At 46.4% G+C, this 16,817-nt stretch overlaps 1 protein-coding gene across 1 annotated transcript in view; it reads right to left on the reverse strand.

The window, feature by feature from the left end:
• Positions 1-4,559: 4,559 nt before the first annotated feature.
• The window catches only part of LOC130403112 (synaptotagmin-7-like), a 58,350-nt gene continuing 46,092 nt past the window's right edge, over positions 4,560-16,817 (reverse strand). Inside the window, exons 7-12 of the mRNA XM_056607284.1 lie at positions 9,608-9,743; positions 7,039-7,306; positions 6,711-6,880; positions 6,201-6,315; positions 5,770-5,969; positions 4,560-4,664 (exon numbers count right to left, since the gene is read on the reverse strand). Coding sequence (XP_056463259.1) covers positions 4,560-4,664; positions 5,770-5,969; positions 6,201-6,315; positions 6,711-6,880; positions 7,039-7,306; positions 9,608-9,743 — 994 coding nt within the window. The remainder of the gene's footprint in view (positions 4,665-5,769; positions 5,970-6,200; positions 6,316-6,710; positions 6,881-7,038; positions 7,307-9,607; positions 9,744-16,817) is intronic.

The following is a 16,817-nucleotide window of genomic DNA, read 5'->3' on the forward strand; positions in this document are numbered from 1 at the left end:
ATGCGCATGGTCCTGCGTAATAATATCACACTGAGAAGGGCTAGGTCAGCTTTTTACCTGAATTTGCTCCGCTTGGACCAGAATAGACTGAAGTGACGTCAGGAGGGATCCCCTCTGAGTGCCTATTTCTCCCGTGCCATCTGTCCGATAAACAGTTAGGAACATCATGAAGTAATAATATAATAATAATATATAGTAATAATATAGGATTAATCCTGGGCAACAACGCAGGGCACAATAGTTAATCTCCATGCTTTTCTGGAATAAAGAACCCAACGTCAGGAGGTCTACATTTCACATGCATTGTTTACCTCAGTGGTAGCAGAATCAGTGCATTCGTTCCCCTTGTGTTGCTGTTGCTTTTGCATGCGTTCATCTACACCCCTACTCCTCCTATCTTCTCCCCTGCTGTGTCTCTTGATCGTGACAGCTCACTGTTGTCGTCTGCAGATATTCCCCAGGAATATCCATGTCATCCTTTACTCCTTTGATGTGTGTCTCTGTCAGCCTCTCGTGTATCCCTGGTGCAGTGGAGATCAGAGGCCCATGGAAGTTAGACGCAGAGTTAAAGAGACTTCTGACGCCAAGGGTGATTGGGCTGCATTCCGTTGGATGTGTCACATAAAGCAATCCCAACGGCACATACACACACAGACATATTTTTATCCAGTGATCCTGTGTGTGTGTGTGTGTGTGTGTGTGTGTGTGTGTGTGTGTTGTAGCAGGAAAGTGTGGGAAGGCCATGTATGTGAGCAATTTCCATACTGCTGGAAAACAGCATCAACTAAAGATGAATTAACTTCAGACATCTTGGCTCTCATTAGAGCCTCAGAGACCAGATTCCCAAGAGGAAGGAGGGCCAATACGGGAATCACCGGCAGTATCTCCAATAATGATGGGTTAATGATGTGTTCATTTGCAAATGCAGTTAGTCCTTATTATTACTATTCAATGTTCAGATGCAGACTGACAAGAAGCCAGCATCCACCCAACTGTGAATCTTTTGAGCTGAGGCTCAAAAGATTCTCGAAGACAACATGAACAAAAAATCCTCCAAAAACATTTTACCAGCACTGTGTGGGTGCTTTTGTGTCACACTTTTTGAGTTGAGTTTGAAAAAAAGTAAGAAGAAAGTACGATGAATACTTGTGGAAAAAAGAACGGTCACAGGAGTGTCTTCGTTTTTATATACACATTTATATATCTATATACACTGTACATGTTTCCAAAAATAAATGGTTGATATATAACATTGTGCACCCCACTGATGTGACTACAAAAAGAAAAGAGAGAGAGGGGACTGAGAGATACCAAGGACAAACAGATACACTCCCCCAGTTAATACTTTACATACAGTACACTTCCCCGTTTTTTAACTATTGGAATTAGGATGCATCACTCTCTGGTTAACCTTCCTGTGTTTTAAGCAGCTCCCTATACAGAGAATGCCCTAGATGCCATGTCTGAATTTGAATGCCTGTGTGACGATATATGTATGACGATCTTCAGGTTTTTCAAAGGCAGGTAAAGCAATAAACCCTGTTGTTTTGACTTTGTTAAATTGGCATATACTACCAGAATCTTACATGGCAGGTTTGGAATGTAACAATATCTGCTGGGCACACAGAGGGAAGCCACACGTTTGAGCACGGGACCAGCAGGGCAGAGAAGACTTGACGCTGTGCCCGTGGTTATTATGGGATACTCTGGTGCTTGGGTCGGGACCTGAGTCACAGCTCATGATAACAATGCTGCAAAAGTAGGTAATGATCACCTTCTGTCTCACCTCGTCCTCGTGACAGAGTCAGGGAGAGGGAGCATATGGCTGCCAACAGGTCATAAGGCACTCAGAACACTTTGTGCCAAAAAGTATGGGGGGGGGGGGTGGGGTTGAGAAGCTTGCATCAGCTAAGATGCTAAGCCAAGTCTACTTTCACTATCATGGTGTCAGGGAACTTGAGAGCAAAACGAACACAAAAACAAACAAATTAGCATACAAATTCCGGCCATGCTGAAGGTCAAAAGAACATGAAATATAGAATAGAATTACGATTCATGAGTTTGTTTGTAAAGCTCCTTGTGGCACTCTGTCTTTACAGCTTTACACTTCATTTTATCCCTCTCCCGAAAAGAAAACATCTCTCTGAAGCCAGGAAACAGGAAGTCAACACTGCTATTTAGACAGGTGTGTTCCCGCTCCACCGTCAACATTGATTCAGTGACAAAGGAAAAAGAAAGCAGAAGAACATTATCAACATATCTATTTGTACACCTGTATCATTTCATACAGAATCAAAACAATATTGTTCTGTATAAAACTGGCAAAAACTGATATCAGTGCAGATTTACACAAAGACTTAACACTTATTACAGACAGGCACACAAACGGACATTCACAACTATTTACTCACACATACACATACTCGCAGACACCCCCCCCCCACACACACACACACACACACACACACACACACACACACACACACACACACACACACACACACACACACACACACACACACACTACTATACAAAGAGTGGAATGGCATACATTTCAGTTTTTTGGAGCGTATTACTCTTGTAATGTACGTTGACCAAGAGCCAATCAGCAATAATGTTTGTGACTTGATAGAGGTCTCAAACAGGTTTTGTTGAGATTGAAATGCAAATTAGACCCAACATAGCCATGTCAGGTATTGTTATTGACCAATTACCACCCAGTCATTCACATACTAGTTAGTTATAATAATAAAAATATCAGTGCATGGATCTGATAGTAGACACTTCGTACAATGCAAGCAGATCCCGTAACGTTTTTTCCATACAACACTAATCCTACCCTTACCCTAACCTCATGTATGCCTTATTGAGCACAGCACGGACAACAAAGTGAATCACTTCAACATGAATAACCCTGTTCAAGTTCTTTCTTCTCTCGAGTTTCAAGATGTATACGATAAATGTATTCCCATTACCTGTATTATGAGGTGTAACAGAAGTGCTTTAGCAATGTTAGCTCCCAAAACTTTTACACAGACACACACACACACACACACACACACACACACACACTTGCATACGCACACACACACACACACGCACACACACACACACACACACACACACTTGCATACGCACACACACACACACACACACACTTGCATACGCACACACACACACACACACACACACACACACACACACACACACACACACACACACACACACACACACACACACACACACACACACACACACACACACACACACACACCACACACACACACATATTGTGCATACCCTCCAAAGCTGTTGGCAAGAAATACATGAGTATGTAGACTATGAACTCTCTCACACAGACACACACACACAGACATACACGTACACACAACATGTACCAATAATCCTACATACATATAATACTTGCATGCATGTTCTTCCTACTGACACACACACACACACACACACACACACACACACACACACACACACACACACACACACACACACACACACACACACACACACACACACACACACACACACACACACACACACACATTTTGGAAGCTGGCTTTTTGCTTATTTTCTGTCTCTGGAAGAACATGTTGATTTTTTTTATTCTTTTCAAAAGGAAAATATAAGACGACATTTATCACTATCTTTTTTCCCTCTCATTTGGGGTTATTCTTTCCAGAAAATAGGAAAATAGGTTACAACACATCACCCACAGCACGCACAGACATCGGGAGGTTCCAGCCAAGGGAGAATAATTACAGTGGGTCAAGGAAAAGAGAGTCACACAAAAAGGAAACTCAACAACTCATGTGGGTGTCATGGCAGTGTCCCCAACACGTCTGCACTGCCGATGGAAGAGGGCCTCTCAGCACGCGTTCAGCCTTTCTCGATAAAGCAGGTTACATTTCAGAGACGGGGGGTGGGGGGGTTGGGGGGTTGATCAGATACAGATCAGGGCAGTTTGATTGCCAGAGAAAAGTAAGTCATGGTCTTCAGGAATGCACACGGTAGAGCTCGAGGAGGGGGTTAAAACGTGTTCCGCGGGCAGGCGGCGAGGGGTCAATATCGGTCCCCACACATCGTGATGTTTGTAACATGAGCCCGCTACCTCCCTGCTGACGGCGGGAACATCAGCTGGATCTCGGCGGTGTTGAGAGATCAAAGAGTCCCTGGCGGAGCTCAGAGAGAGCGAACATACCCCCGGGGCTACCGGGGGGGGGGGGGGGGGGGGGGTTGGGAACCTTATGGATATAAAGACAAGAGGGGGGGAATCAAAGACAAGCTCCCAGAAGCTTAGGGGTTAGGCTGGGGGACTAGTTTGGGACTAGGACCAGAACAAAGAGGAGCTGGAGCGATAAGTGGCTGCGATGACTGAGGACAGGTAGAGCGGGACACAGATGGCCCTCACAGCAGGACAGCGGGTTGGAGGGGGGGGAGATATGTGCAGAGGATTAGGTTCTGAGCAGGGGGGGGGGGGTTGTGGCGGGTGTGGAGGTGTGGAGGGGGGAGGGGGCCGGGGCCTTGGCAGGTGCGGCCTCCTCTCAGGCCTTGAGAGCATGCCACTGGGCCACGGCAGCGCGAGGACGACCCATCATGTCCTTCCAGTGTTTCACCTCCGCTGGGCCGCTCTTCCACGACAGATAAATCTGACAGGAGGAAGAAGGTCAAAACCGTTAACGGGTTCTCAAAGTCTGTTTTCTCTTTTGTTTGAAACGTACTTTGTACAATTTCATATATGACCTTCAACATAGCCGTCTATTCCGTTTGATACTGTGACTTAAATAAAGCCGTAATTTAGGGAAACAGGTGTAAAATCTTAGGTTTTTGCGATTTTCTGTCAACCAGTTTATGAACGTTCTACTCTGCTCCGAACCCCAGCCCCTTTTGTGACGTCAAAGTGCCTTTCCGATGCTATTTCAAGCACGATGGATGGACATCGATGACGAGATGGTACGCCTACGCCAAGGTGTGGATGTGTGGAGCTCTGTCTGGGCAGTGGTGTATATTGATGGTCGCGTCTGAAAGAGGGTTAAGCTTTTCTCATAGAATTACCACATTGTGCAATATATCGTTGCTTCTAGCTTAAAAACACTGAATATTATTTTTTTATCTTGATTTTGTATTTGAACTGAACTTGGTGTGGACTTGTCCAGAGCAGATGGGTGTAGCTCAATTGGAGAGGAGTAATATGAGCCAAATCAATCTGAGCCTGAAATGCTAATGAGCATTTATAAACTAAAGAACGATTCATGGAGAAATAAATGTTTTGACTTGCTTTTGACTTGTATCCTATAAGTCCATAAGTCCAACACAGGACCCCAAATATAATTTGAACTAGTACAAAACCTATTTTATAGTATAATGTAGACTGATAGTGTAGTTGTGTTACTGCAAAAGTAGCAGGGACTGGGCGCATTCAAATTTATATGAGGGGGAAATGTGTATTTGATTCAGGATGTAATAAAATACATCCTGAATAAAATATACTTTATACCTATCCATAAGTATAATCCCATGGGATGAGCTTTATTTATTACAAGGGGCGCTCTGCAATATAATTTATAAAAAAAATGAGTTTGAGGCAGCGGGAATTTGCCTCAATTTCCAGTGCACGTCTTGCTGAGTTTGACATTGCTCCAGCAGGGGGCAGTATAGACCGGCGTCAGCACAGTGGCTCAGGAGTCAAGAGATCAGAAGGGAAAAGAAGAAGAAAAAAATGAGGTAGGGAGGAAAGGAAGGAGAAGGCAGTACCTTGCCAATGACATCATTGCGACTCAGCTTGTCCTTGTCCATGACGGTGATGATGATGGTGGTCTCCCTCAGCACGTGGGCGGGGACGTCGAAGGGGAAGGACTCGTTGAAGACAGGGTTCAGGCAACGCTTCATCACCACTGTCTTCTTCTTCTCCACGCGCTTGTCCTTGTGCATCAACCACAGCTTCACGTACGGGTCTGACAACGAGAAGACGGCAGTGTTTCCGCCCGTTTCCGGTTTTATCATTGTCCCCTCCACTTCCGAGGGACATATCTTTCAAAATCATTGTGCAGGGAAATGCCCAGAATTACACGATTGAATAAATGGAGTTGTGTTCTCTGCTACTGATGGAGTTCAAGACAATGAAGCAGGACCGGCTATGTGGATGGACAAGAATAAGAGAGCATCAAAAAGGAGTGTCATTTTACCAGATGTGCCTCCAATGTCCATAGCTTTCAGGTTACGGGCTTTGATGATGCTCACAGTGATGATGTTGGCGGTGGGGTTGTAGCATAGAGACACCAGTAGATCTCCTCTGCTCCCCTACATTATAACACAGGGCACACCCCACAGTCAAACAACCGTCATCTGCAACGTTTTGTTTCCCACCAATAACCAAAAGCATCTGCTGGATCTCCACCTGGCTGTGTTCTCACAGTCTACCTGTCATCCAGCCCACACTTCCCTTTGCTTCCTCATCTGCCCCCTCCAGCAAGTCTTCGCATCACCCTGGGGCAAAGCCAAGGCACCCAGGAGTGACGTCAGCAGTCACACTCTGTCCCACATCTTTTCTCCCTTTCTCTGCCTCTTTCTCCTGTTCTTCTACCCCTCCCCGCCCCCTCCTCACCCACTGTTCTCCACTTCCAGACAAACACTGCACACACACACACACACACACACACACACACTACTCTAGCCCCCTCTGCTTATATACTCACACTGCCATCGCTGCATGGGTTCAGCTCCTTCCAGAAGGTCTGCATGTTGGCCAGGTCCAGCTTGTTCAGGGGAACGGACACCTCTCCGATGGGATCGTTCCTGCTGAAGCGGTCATAGTCCAGCACCTGGAGATATAGCGTCCTCTGAATCACCTTATCATAGGGGAACCCTGAAAACAGAAGCCAATGGAGGAACAAAGGTCAAACGAATCCAATCCACCAAGACCCACGTGTGGTACGTGTGCATGAGAACGCGTTCAAGCGTTTTCCCCATGTGCCCCTTTGCATTCCCAACAAGAAGGGGGCTCATGGTGCTGCCCAGCCAGACCTTCAAACAGGAAGGTCTCGTTCCAGTGGGGGTTGAGGTTCTTCCTCTTGACCTTGGTCTCCAGCTTGTGCTTCTTGTCCGGCAGTAGGTAGAGCTTGACGAAGGGGTCGGACGTGCCGGAGAAGTCCTTGGCGGGAAGGTCCTGGCCTTTGAGGATCTTCACGGTGAGGGTGGAGTCCGTGAAGCTGTAGCCTACGCTGAACTGGACCCGACCCAGCTTCTCGCAGACTGGACCCTCGTGGTCGTCCTCTTCGGAACCGGGGGACAGCTGCAATAGGAAACAGAATGCAGGGATGCACAAGGTCAATGCAGTGGGTTATTTTTAGCCCCGGCAGGCCGAATATAGAGAGCCTTATTGGATTTATTTTAAATTGCAGTGGTTTGCCAAACGGTTTCGTTTTTGCTTTCATTGAAATGATTGAAAGGACACATTGTTAATCATTTATTTTCCTGACATTTAACCGAATCACCCGAACAATTTTGCCGGTGTGGAAAATATTAGTTTTTTTTCTCCCGTTGTTTCTGGTAGAAATATTATTTCAGAGCAGATTTTGAATTGGCGGTAACAGCGTATCATCGCCAGGTCGCAGACATCCCTGGTAACGGCGTGTTCCTGCACAGATGAATAACCTCCGGGGGACTAGACACAGGGCACGGGGTGGAGAACTGTGAAAACAAGCTTTTTAGGGTTCGAGGACCGATTTAGTGACCTCCTCTGCACTTCAAACACCCAAACTGTGTTTGACTGACACATAGCTGGGGCTTGCCGAGAGATAAGAGAGGAAGGTGTGCAGAGATGTGGGGAGATGAGAGCTAGATTCTGGTCTGGTGAAGAGACCCCCAGGCCACCTTCCAGTGGCTTAACAGAAAAAAGCGTGAGGAATAGCTGCCAAAATAACTGTGTTTTACTGCAAACCAAAACAGCTGTGCGGTGCCTGAAATGTAATCTCCCATTATGTGTTTTACTCCCAACGCCCTGGTGCTGCTGGTCTCTCTTCGTGTAGTCACAAAGGGATGCCTCTCTTCTCGGAAAGCAGATGGCTCCAATGACTCTTTAACAATTTGAGACATTGGTCTGTCCCATTCAAGCCCTATGCAGCCACAGGCAGTATCACAACTTCCACAATCACTTTGACATGCCACTATGCTCGAAGACAAAGAGTCAGAAATATCTTATTCTAACACAATACTTGAAGACGGGGCGTCCGTGCATGAAGGGCTGTCACTCCTGATCACAGTGGAAACGGACCTATCCCAAACTACATTATGCAGGACCTAATCAAAGAGGTCGCAAGCCCAATATCTTTTTTTTTATTTGCTCAATGACTTATCCCCAGGATCACTTCTTCAAACCGATCCAATGCAAAGTTCAAACAGGTTGCCTCTTGCCAGCCAATTGCCTTTCCATAGACCAACGCGTGTGGCTCCAAAGCCAGTGTAGGATGGGCATTTTAATAAGAGGGTTGAAACAACCATGGGCCACTTTGGCAGAGCCTCCAGGAGTGAATATCGTCATTAAGCATCTGAAGACCACCGACATTTCAGAGAGAGCCACGTAATTACACTGAGACAGTCCCCGTGCCCTGTAACGACCAACACACACCACTGAATGTTCCATCACTGATCATTATCCAACTCTGCTGAATAAGGAATACTTCAGCATCCAGATACTCCCCACCACACACACACACACACACACACACACACACACACACACACACACACACACACACACACACACACACACACACACACACACACACACACACACACACACACACACTTCTGTGCTATTCCACGGTAATTATGTTCCAATTAGCTACGATATGGGCCCACAGAACTCTAGGCATTCATCAGTCGATGCCACGGACGCCCAAAGTCACGTGGGTGACGAGGAACCAAGTGGGAGTAGGGCGTTCTCAAAATACCATGCTGGAATGCAATCACTAGCTCTATCCAAGTACTGTATGTCTATCTATCTACCCCTTAGAGCATCTGTTCCGCCTGACGCCGAGCCCGAGGTACAGAGAGCGCTCAGCGGTATCCACCGGGACTGGAAAGTGTCTGTTGGAGTGTTTGATAATCACCAGGCCAACAGAGACCCGTTTTTTTATTGGTTCCCATATTTGAATGTCCAATCAACAGATGAACGACTGTGGTGCTATTGTGAGGCACCACTTAGGTAATAGGCTCCAGAGATTGTGATTAGTTGGATTCAGAATAGGGATATGCATTGTGGGGTCCCGAAATGATGGTGTTACAGCACAGCCCCCCTTCATGATCAGCTTAATATGATGACAAGAACTGTTCATGTGCCAGACAGTTTCAATTAGTTTTGGACTGCCTTTTCTCAGGGCCTGCTTGTGTTAAACGCTCATTGTCAAATCCTGCCACCATGGTTTTGTACCTTTGTTTAAAGATATTGCGTGTGTCTTTGCTTTTAATTGAGCCTCCTGAGCACAGCATACATACACTTTGACTTTCTCTTCGTGCTCCCCTTCCCCCAGTGATATATATAGTGGGTCACCGGCGTTGCTTCTAAATAATTTAAGTGAAATAAAGAGGTTACCATGAGCATGTCGCTGGTGACAGAGTTGGCGAGGTCTGAGACGGAGGAGTTGGCGTCGCGGCTGGGCCCATGCCGCCGTCCGGCGTCTTCGGGGGTCTGACCCTTTGGGCTTACGCCGGACTTGTTACCCGGAGTTCTGATAAGAAACACAGCCGCAAAGCAAAATACAAATTACCCCCCCCCAAACTCAAAATAGCCCAATATAAAGGCCACAATAAGTAGATCATCAACACTTAATTAGTTATGATACAATACATTTAGTGTACTGCAATCGGTGTGCTGGATCAGCAACATACCTCTGTCAATATATTCAGTGGTGTAAGAAAGGGTTCTAAAAGGATGGGGGGGGTTCCAACCCTCCCCATCCTGATCACACACACACACACACACACACACACACACACACACACACACACACACACACACACACACACACACACACACACACACACACACACACACACACACACACACATGTTATAGTAAAATATAATGTTATAAAAACCGACCTCTCAAGCATTCTCTCTCCATATTCAAAAGTACAAAAGGTTAGCACCATTGATATAAATGCAAAATATACAGCAGTAAGTAGCTGTAACAAGATAAGTACTGTTATCTACATGTGAAATTCTCAATTCTCAAATCTCCATTAAGTGACCATAAGAAATGGAAATTTAAAGAAACAAGAAAAAACAAATACTCCTGAAGAGGTTGAAGTCCATATTGTTGAGGTAAACATTTGGAATGTAGTGAATAGTGGACTCAGTCATAGTCAACTGGGGACAGTTGACTATGGTGGGCTGTAAAAACACAATGGAGGTGGAAAGATGAGCCGAAAGATGAGCCGAAAGGGAGCGATACTCTTGAGGGGCTCTCTATGCAGAGGTACAGGGTGAGGGCGAAGCAGAGGCTGCCTTGTCTTGTGTCCGTACTCCCGAGGAACAAGAACAATAATCTGAGTGAGCTGAATGACCGAAGTTAACGTGAGATTGAGACTCCATATCCCTCTTTAAGTCTTAGGTCTGTAAGAGGAAGAGGAGAGAGAAGGGGAAAGAGAGAAGGAGAGAGTAAAGAGAGAGAGAGAGTAAAGGATATAAAAGCTTGTACACAAAAACACGACAGACCCTGGTTTGTATTAAAGAGGCATGCTCGGCAGAGCGACACACAATTGGATTACATGGGCAGGCAGAAGAGGGGCAGGCAGAAGGAGAACGATGGACAGAGGAGAAGGAAACAATGAGCACCAGAGAGCCTGCATGTTTCAAAGGACACACAAAGAGATGGCCTCCATAATCTGTTATCGTTTGGTTTTCTTTATGTTGCTTCACTGTATCAACTCGAGAGACAAGTGAGAAAGTCCCTAAATCTAGAGCAATCCTCAACAATATATGAACAAAGCCTCGGATTGTCTCCATTATTTATGTTTGACAACTGCAGTGCATCGCACTATGCCACCATGAAAAATTAACGACATATGAATAAATACCACTAATTAGGCTGCCATTAATTTTCTTATGCCATAAACATTTCCGCCTGCAATCTTGTCGGAAGGCATCGGCTAAATTGATGTTACGACACATTACAAAGTACAACACATTGTAATTTCATGCAGAAATGTTGTTCAAACATAAATGAATGGGAAAGAGATGAGAAAGGGGCAAGTAACCCCCTTTGTCTCTCCTATCGCATCCAGACCAAATGGACAGACAGTGGCCGGCTGTGAGAAGTGGCAGCAGAGACAGAGGCAGGGAGGGAAATAAATGATGAATAAAGTACACGTCAGCAGAGAAAGATAGACCGACACACACACTGGACTGGTTTAAATAAGCAACTTACTGCTTGGCTGCTCCACAACGCATCTTTATCTTTCTTTGGACCCACGGTGCCATCTGTCAATTCCCTCTATATAGGTTAGGCAATCTAGTGCAATATTATTCGCTTAACAGTCAAATAGTGGCAATGAAAACTCACATGTTACCATATGTAATCAAATAATGAATATGTGTATGACTTGTCAGGCTAAGACAGATGTTAGGAAATACAGTCATTTAAATGCAAAACACAGATTACAGCTTTCACCAGCCATCCAAGAGTGAGCATGGTCCCGTCATGGTCTGTCTTTGGGTGTCACAAAGCTGTCATGGAGCGGCTGCACAGAACGTTATAGAGTGTGTTCTGTTGCTGCGCCCCTCGCTCTAGTGATGGAGATCCGCTCAGACAGAGACCTAGTGTGTGTGATGCAGACGTGTTGAGGGTCAGGTTGCAGAGAAGTGGCCGTGAGCAGCAAGACATAAGCATACAGACGTATCGATGAGGACATCTCTGGGGACATCCCTCAGACCATCCCTCCATGCAATTTCCGCACATAAACCATGCACATCTGCATTCACCACCGCACACATGCATTGATATGGTGTAGCTCCTTGGGGAAGGGGTTGGGGGGAGGATGGGAGGGGGGGGGGGGGGACAAAAAGTCTGGTTTCCTGCCGAGGGCTATGATAATGTCCTCAAGTTACCTGATTCCAGTCCAGTCACTGAAAGGAAATGTTTGCAAGACAGTGTGCTGACAAAGTCGTCTGCAAGGCTGGAGACAACACAGGAAGAACTGTTGCCCTCCCAATGAACACCATCAGGGGGTGTCGATTGGGAACCCACACACACTGGTGTACTACAGAAGAAGAAAAGAGTGCAGCGCCAACAAACACAAGGCCATCACATTCTCCAATGGTTGCACGTACACCCCTAATCATCACTAAAAGCCAACCACTATATCAAAATAACAATGACAATCCCCAATTAAAAATGAAATGAGAGATGTCTCACATCCGTTTTCCCTGTAATAGAGGTGGGAGCTCTTCTGCAAAAAGAAGCAAAGCTGACATATTGTCCTTTGTACTTCTGACTCCCTTCTTTAAATCACAACTCTTACGGTTACATCACTTAGTCCTCAGGGGTTGTCGTAACCATGACTACTCTGAAGAAATTAGCAGTTCTGCTTAGGGTTGTACTTGTTACGCCTGCTACCATGATCATGATCTATTAACAGGGGGGCTAGAGTTACCATGGTAACTGGAATATTCAGCAGAACCGGGGTGGGATAAGAATCAAGGTACTTTCAAGGGGGTGTGGGTTGTGGGGAGAGGAGGCTTTGAAACGATCCACACTAGCTTCTGAACGCCACCGGGGAACCTCTCCTCCAGGAGCGAGTGAGGAGCCGCTGCAGCGAGCTCCGTGGGGCTGTTGAAAGTCAACAGCCCTCTGGTCTCCAGCCGGGGCACCTCGAAGGAAAGGAAGGCATCTCAAACTTTAGACAGAAGCCAACTTGTGATGAGCTGGCCATGCCCGCGAGGCAGTGCTGCTGAGGAAACTTTTTCCCGCCTCTCGACGGAGACCCAAACTTGATATGATTTTCATTTTTTTTCATTGTTATCTTCTTTAGTGGTCAAGGAGGAACAGAGGGGATCGGCTATGGAGCTATGTTATAATGTGTAAATATATAAACACACAAACACACACACACACACACACACACACACACACACACACACACACACACACACACACACACACACACACACACACACACACACTTTGACGGTGCATATGACCTCTGTGCTCTGGATGCTGGGGAGAGATGTTGACCAGGGTTTTACTGATTGAACAAAGGAGAGCTGGTTACATCCTCAAGGAGGCATCCCAAACCTGTCCTCCCCTTCTTTATGTCACAGAGTGTATGAGAGAGAGAGAGAGAGAGAGAGAGAGAGAGAGAGAGAGAGAGAGAGAGAGAGAGAGAGAGAGAGAGAGAGAGAGAGAGAGAAAGAGAAAAAGAGAGAGAGAGAGAGAGAGAGAGAGAGAGAGAGAGAGAGAGAGAGAGAGAGAGAGAGAGAGAGAGAGAGAGAGAGAGAGGGGGGAATTGCCTTGTCCTTGGGCTCAGCATTGATTAGGAAATGTGAAAAGGGGAGGAAGTGACATCATTTAGCCAGTGGTGTACTGTGTGTATCATGTGAGTAACTTCTAGAGAGGCAGCAGGATTAGCAAAATGAAGACTCAAACAGGAAACAGGCAATATGAGGGGGGGAGGGGGTTGCAGAGCTTGGAACAACAACATATACAGCCTAACTTTAGAAACCAATCCTGCCTACTGCTGTTTGTCCCACTAAACAGATTTTGTCATCTTGTGATGCTGATATTAATGCTTCCAGATTCTCCCTTTCATAATGGTTCCATATGAAAGGCCAGTTAAAGAAGGCGACTCCCATGCTGTGTTACTCTCAAGCACACACAGCTGTAGTCTAGACACGCTTTCACAATGCTATTAGGTTTTCTTTTAATTCACAGATTTAAGGCATGTTAAGTCAGTCCTTTCGCCGTCCAAATTTACAATGCTTGAGGCAGATCCTTTTCTAATAAAGTGTCAAATTTATTATCTGGATCAGAGACGGCGGAACATGACCGGCAGCCAACAGACTAGGGCAGGTGCCGCTCAATGCTCTCACTGCAATCCCTCCATTACACAATTGTGCATCCTCTCCCTCCACTTTTTCCGTTGAGCTTTTGCGGTTAAAAATTGCCTGTGCACCTTAAAATGACACAGACAATTGAACAATGACTTGAAAAGCAACAAACAACATTCTTTAGTATAGTACTTATAAGAGGATAGTTGTCTCTGTCCACTAGCTTGCAAACTAAAACCATCGGCAAACACTGCCTCTATTTGAGAGGCATCGAGTGAACATTTTAACAAATGTTCGAGACTATTTCATTGTTGAACAGATTCCTATTTTTCTCACCAAACGAGGCACCTTTTGTAGCCAGTGGGCGACGCGACAAGGCTGTAGCATGCCAGCGGAGCTGAAGGACACTGTGACATGCTACGCTAGGCTAGGCTAGATCATGATCAGTTGGTGAACGACCTTCCTGGACTCAAAGGATAGCCATCTGTTTGGTGTGCATGTGAAAGAAAAACGCAAAAGGCAAATGTTTGTCTGCGCGAGTGTGTTTATGCATATGCATGCATGCATGAATACAACTGAATGAGTGAGTGAGTGAGTGAGTGAGTGAGCATGTGTGTGTTTTTGTGTGTGTGTGTGTGTGCGGGAGGAGTGTGCATGTCTAATATGATAATGTTTCATGTGGTGTGTGTGCCACATTCAGTCTCTGCACGTGTTTGTTCAGCGACCAGTGTGGATTTCATTTCCTGGTCCAGATATTCCTGATGCAGATGTATCTCAGCCTGACGGTCGGCTGACAGTCATCTGCTCTGACATCATCCCATCACCACGTCAGTCAGCATCCCCCCCACCCCCCAAGGGAGGCCAGATTAGATGAGTCCACAGATAGAGTAATAGAGGAGAGGAAGGGGGCTGACACAACGGCTGGGGAACGTAAGGAAAGGGGGGTCGATTACCAGCCCCCACACACACACTCACACACACACACAAACACACACACATACACACACACACACCCCTGCCCTCCAGCAAGTAAACTACTTCCCTCATTTTGGCTTCCATTTTCCTCCAAATGCAGTTTTGGTTGATTGAATGCCATGCAGTGTCATGACAACCAGCCAAACAATGATGGATGCGTTTGGATCGCTTGCATGTGAATTCTTCGTTCTGATACTTTGTCATTGCCGTATCAGAATGGCACTGTTGTTGTTGTCGTATGTTATATCCTGCATTCATACAGCGGGGGGGGGAAGTAGGATTAAAGATCTTAACATTTTTCGATTTGCAATGGAGAAAAAAAAATGTTCGAGTCGGTAGAAATTCAGGACAGGTGCAGCAGAGACAAGATGGAAATGGAGAAGAAAGAGGAAACGCAGAGAGACGAGAGTGAGGGTGGGAATATGAGGGTTGCTTCTTTGGGAATGGCATGCCATTATGGGGTTGAGATAAAAGGCATAGGGAGGGGTACAGAGATCATAAGGGATGAGGAAGAAAGCGTACATCTATAAACATATGAGGGCTCCTGACGGCCATACACAGCCCCCAGGAAAGGGGGGCAATGCGCTCCAGTCGCACGGTTTGATGGACGAGACCGGGGTCTCTGTGTCACCACGCTCCGCACTCGGCGAACGCTGAGACAAAACACTCAACCGTACCTCGTCCCCCCGCAACCCCATGACGCAGAAACTTAATACAGCAAATAGACCCGTCGCGTATATGCCGCCTTTCACTGGAAAACAAAAACTCCACCAGTTCTCTGCATCAACTCATGGCCTCACTCAACTTAGTGCCAGAGAGCGAGGGCCAAAGCCACGGCATGTCCTGTTTCATAGATCGATAAAACCGGTCAATACAAAATGAAGTATTTTTCAAAAACAAGGTGTCAAAATCATCCGTCAGCGGACATTTATTTCGTTCCTCCTTCCCCCACTGCCAAGTGGTCAACGTCCCTTTTTGCTTTTCATCGACTGCTTTTCTGGTAATCAGCTCCCAGGTCCCCAGCCCCAGCCGTAGAGCCGTATAGCTGGGGCGTGGGGGGTAGGGTGGTGAATGAGTTCCAGTAGGAAGAGGTCTGAAAAAAATAGGAAAGATGGCTCGTTTGTGGTGACCTACATCCCTGTTTCCTTACAATCATCTTTGCCCCTGTGCTATTGGCCGCACCCTGGGAGCAGCAGGGCCGTCATTAGGAGCCCCGGCTCGCTGTGATTGCCACACGGCGTTGAGGTGGCCCCTGTCAGCTGGAAGATGGAGGCTGAATTTAGAACGGTACAGTGACTGGCTTTGTTTTGGTTTTAGTGGGGTTTTTTTTAATCGTTTGGCGTGACGCAAAGACGTGGAGTACATCCGGAATGTGTACAGGCGAACAACATGTAATTTCTCCAATGTAATCAGTCAAATCACATAGCAACCCCAGAGGATGAAGCCAGGCTCAGACCACACGATTTCAGCTCGTTTTGTCGTCACACAGAATCTTTGAGCGACGAGGGCATTCGGCGAAAACGACCACATGGTCCAAAGTTTGCGATGTGTCGTCCAGCGGCACTCCCACGGCAGTCCAACGTAAAGTCTAGCATGTTCCTTTGAACCGCTCCTGCATTGCCTGGCTAACTCCTACGGCGATCCATGAGTGGATCAACCTTGACCCCACCTCCCCCCTGATCCCTGGTGAAGTAGACACTAGCTCAAGATGACTGAATGCATCCGAGTGGTCACAGAGACATCTCCAGGCCAAGAAAACGTGTGTGTGTGTGTGTGTGTGT

Source organism: Gadus chalcogrammus, chromosome 14 (assembly GCF_026213295.1).
Source record: "Gadus chalcogrammus isolate NIFS_2021 chromosome 14, NIFS_Gcha_1.0, whole genome shotgun sequence".
Classification (NCBI taxonomy): domain Eukaryota; kingdom Metazoa; phylum Chordata; class Actinopteri; order Gadiformes; family Gadidae; genus Gadus; species Gadus chalcogrammus.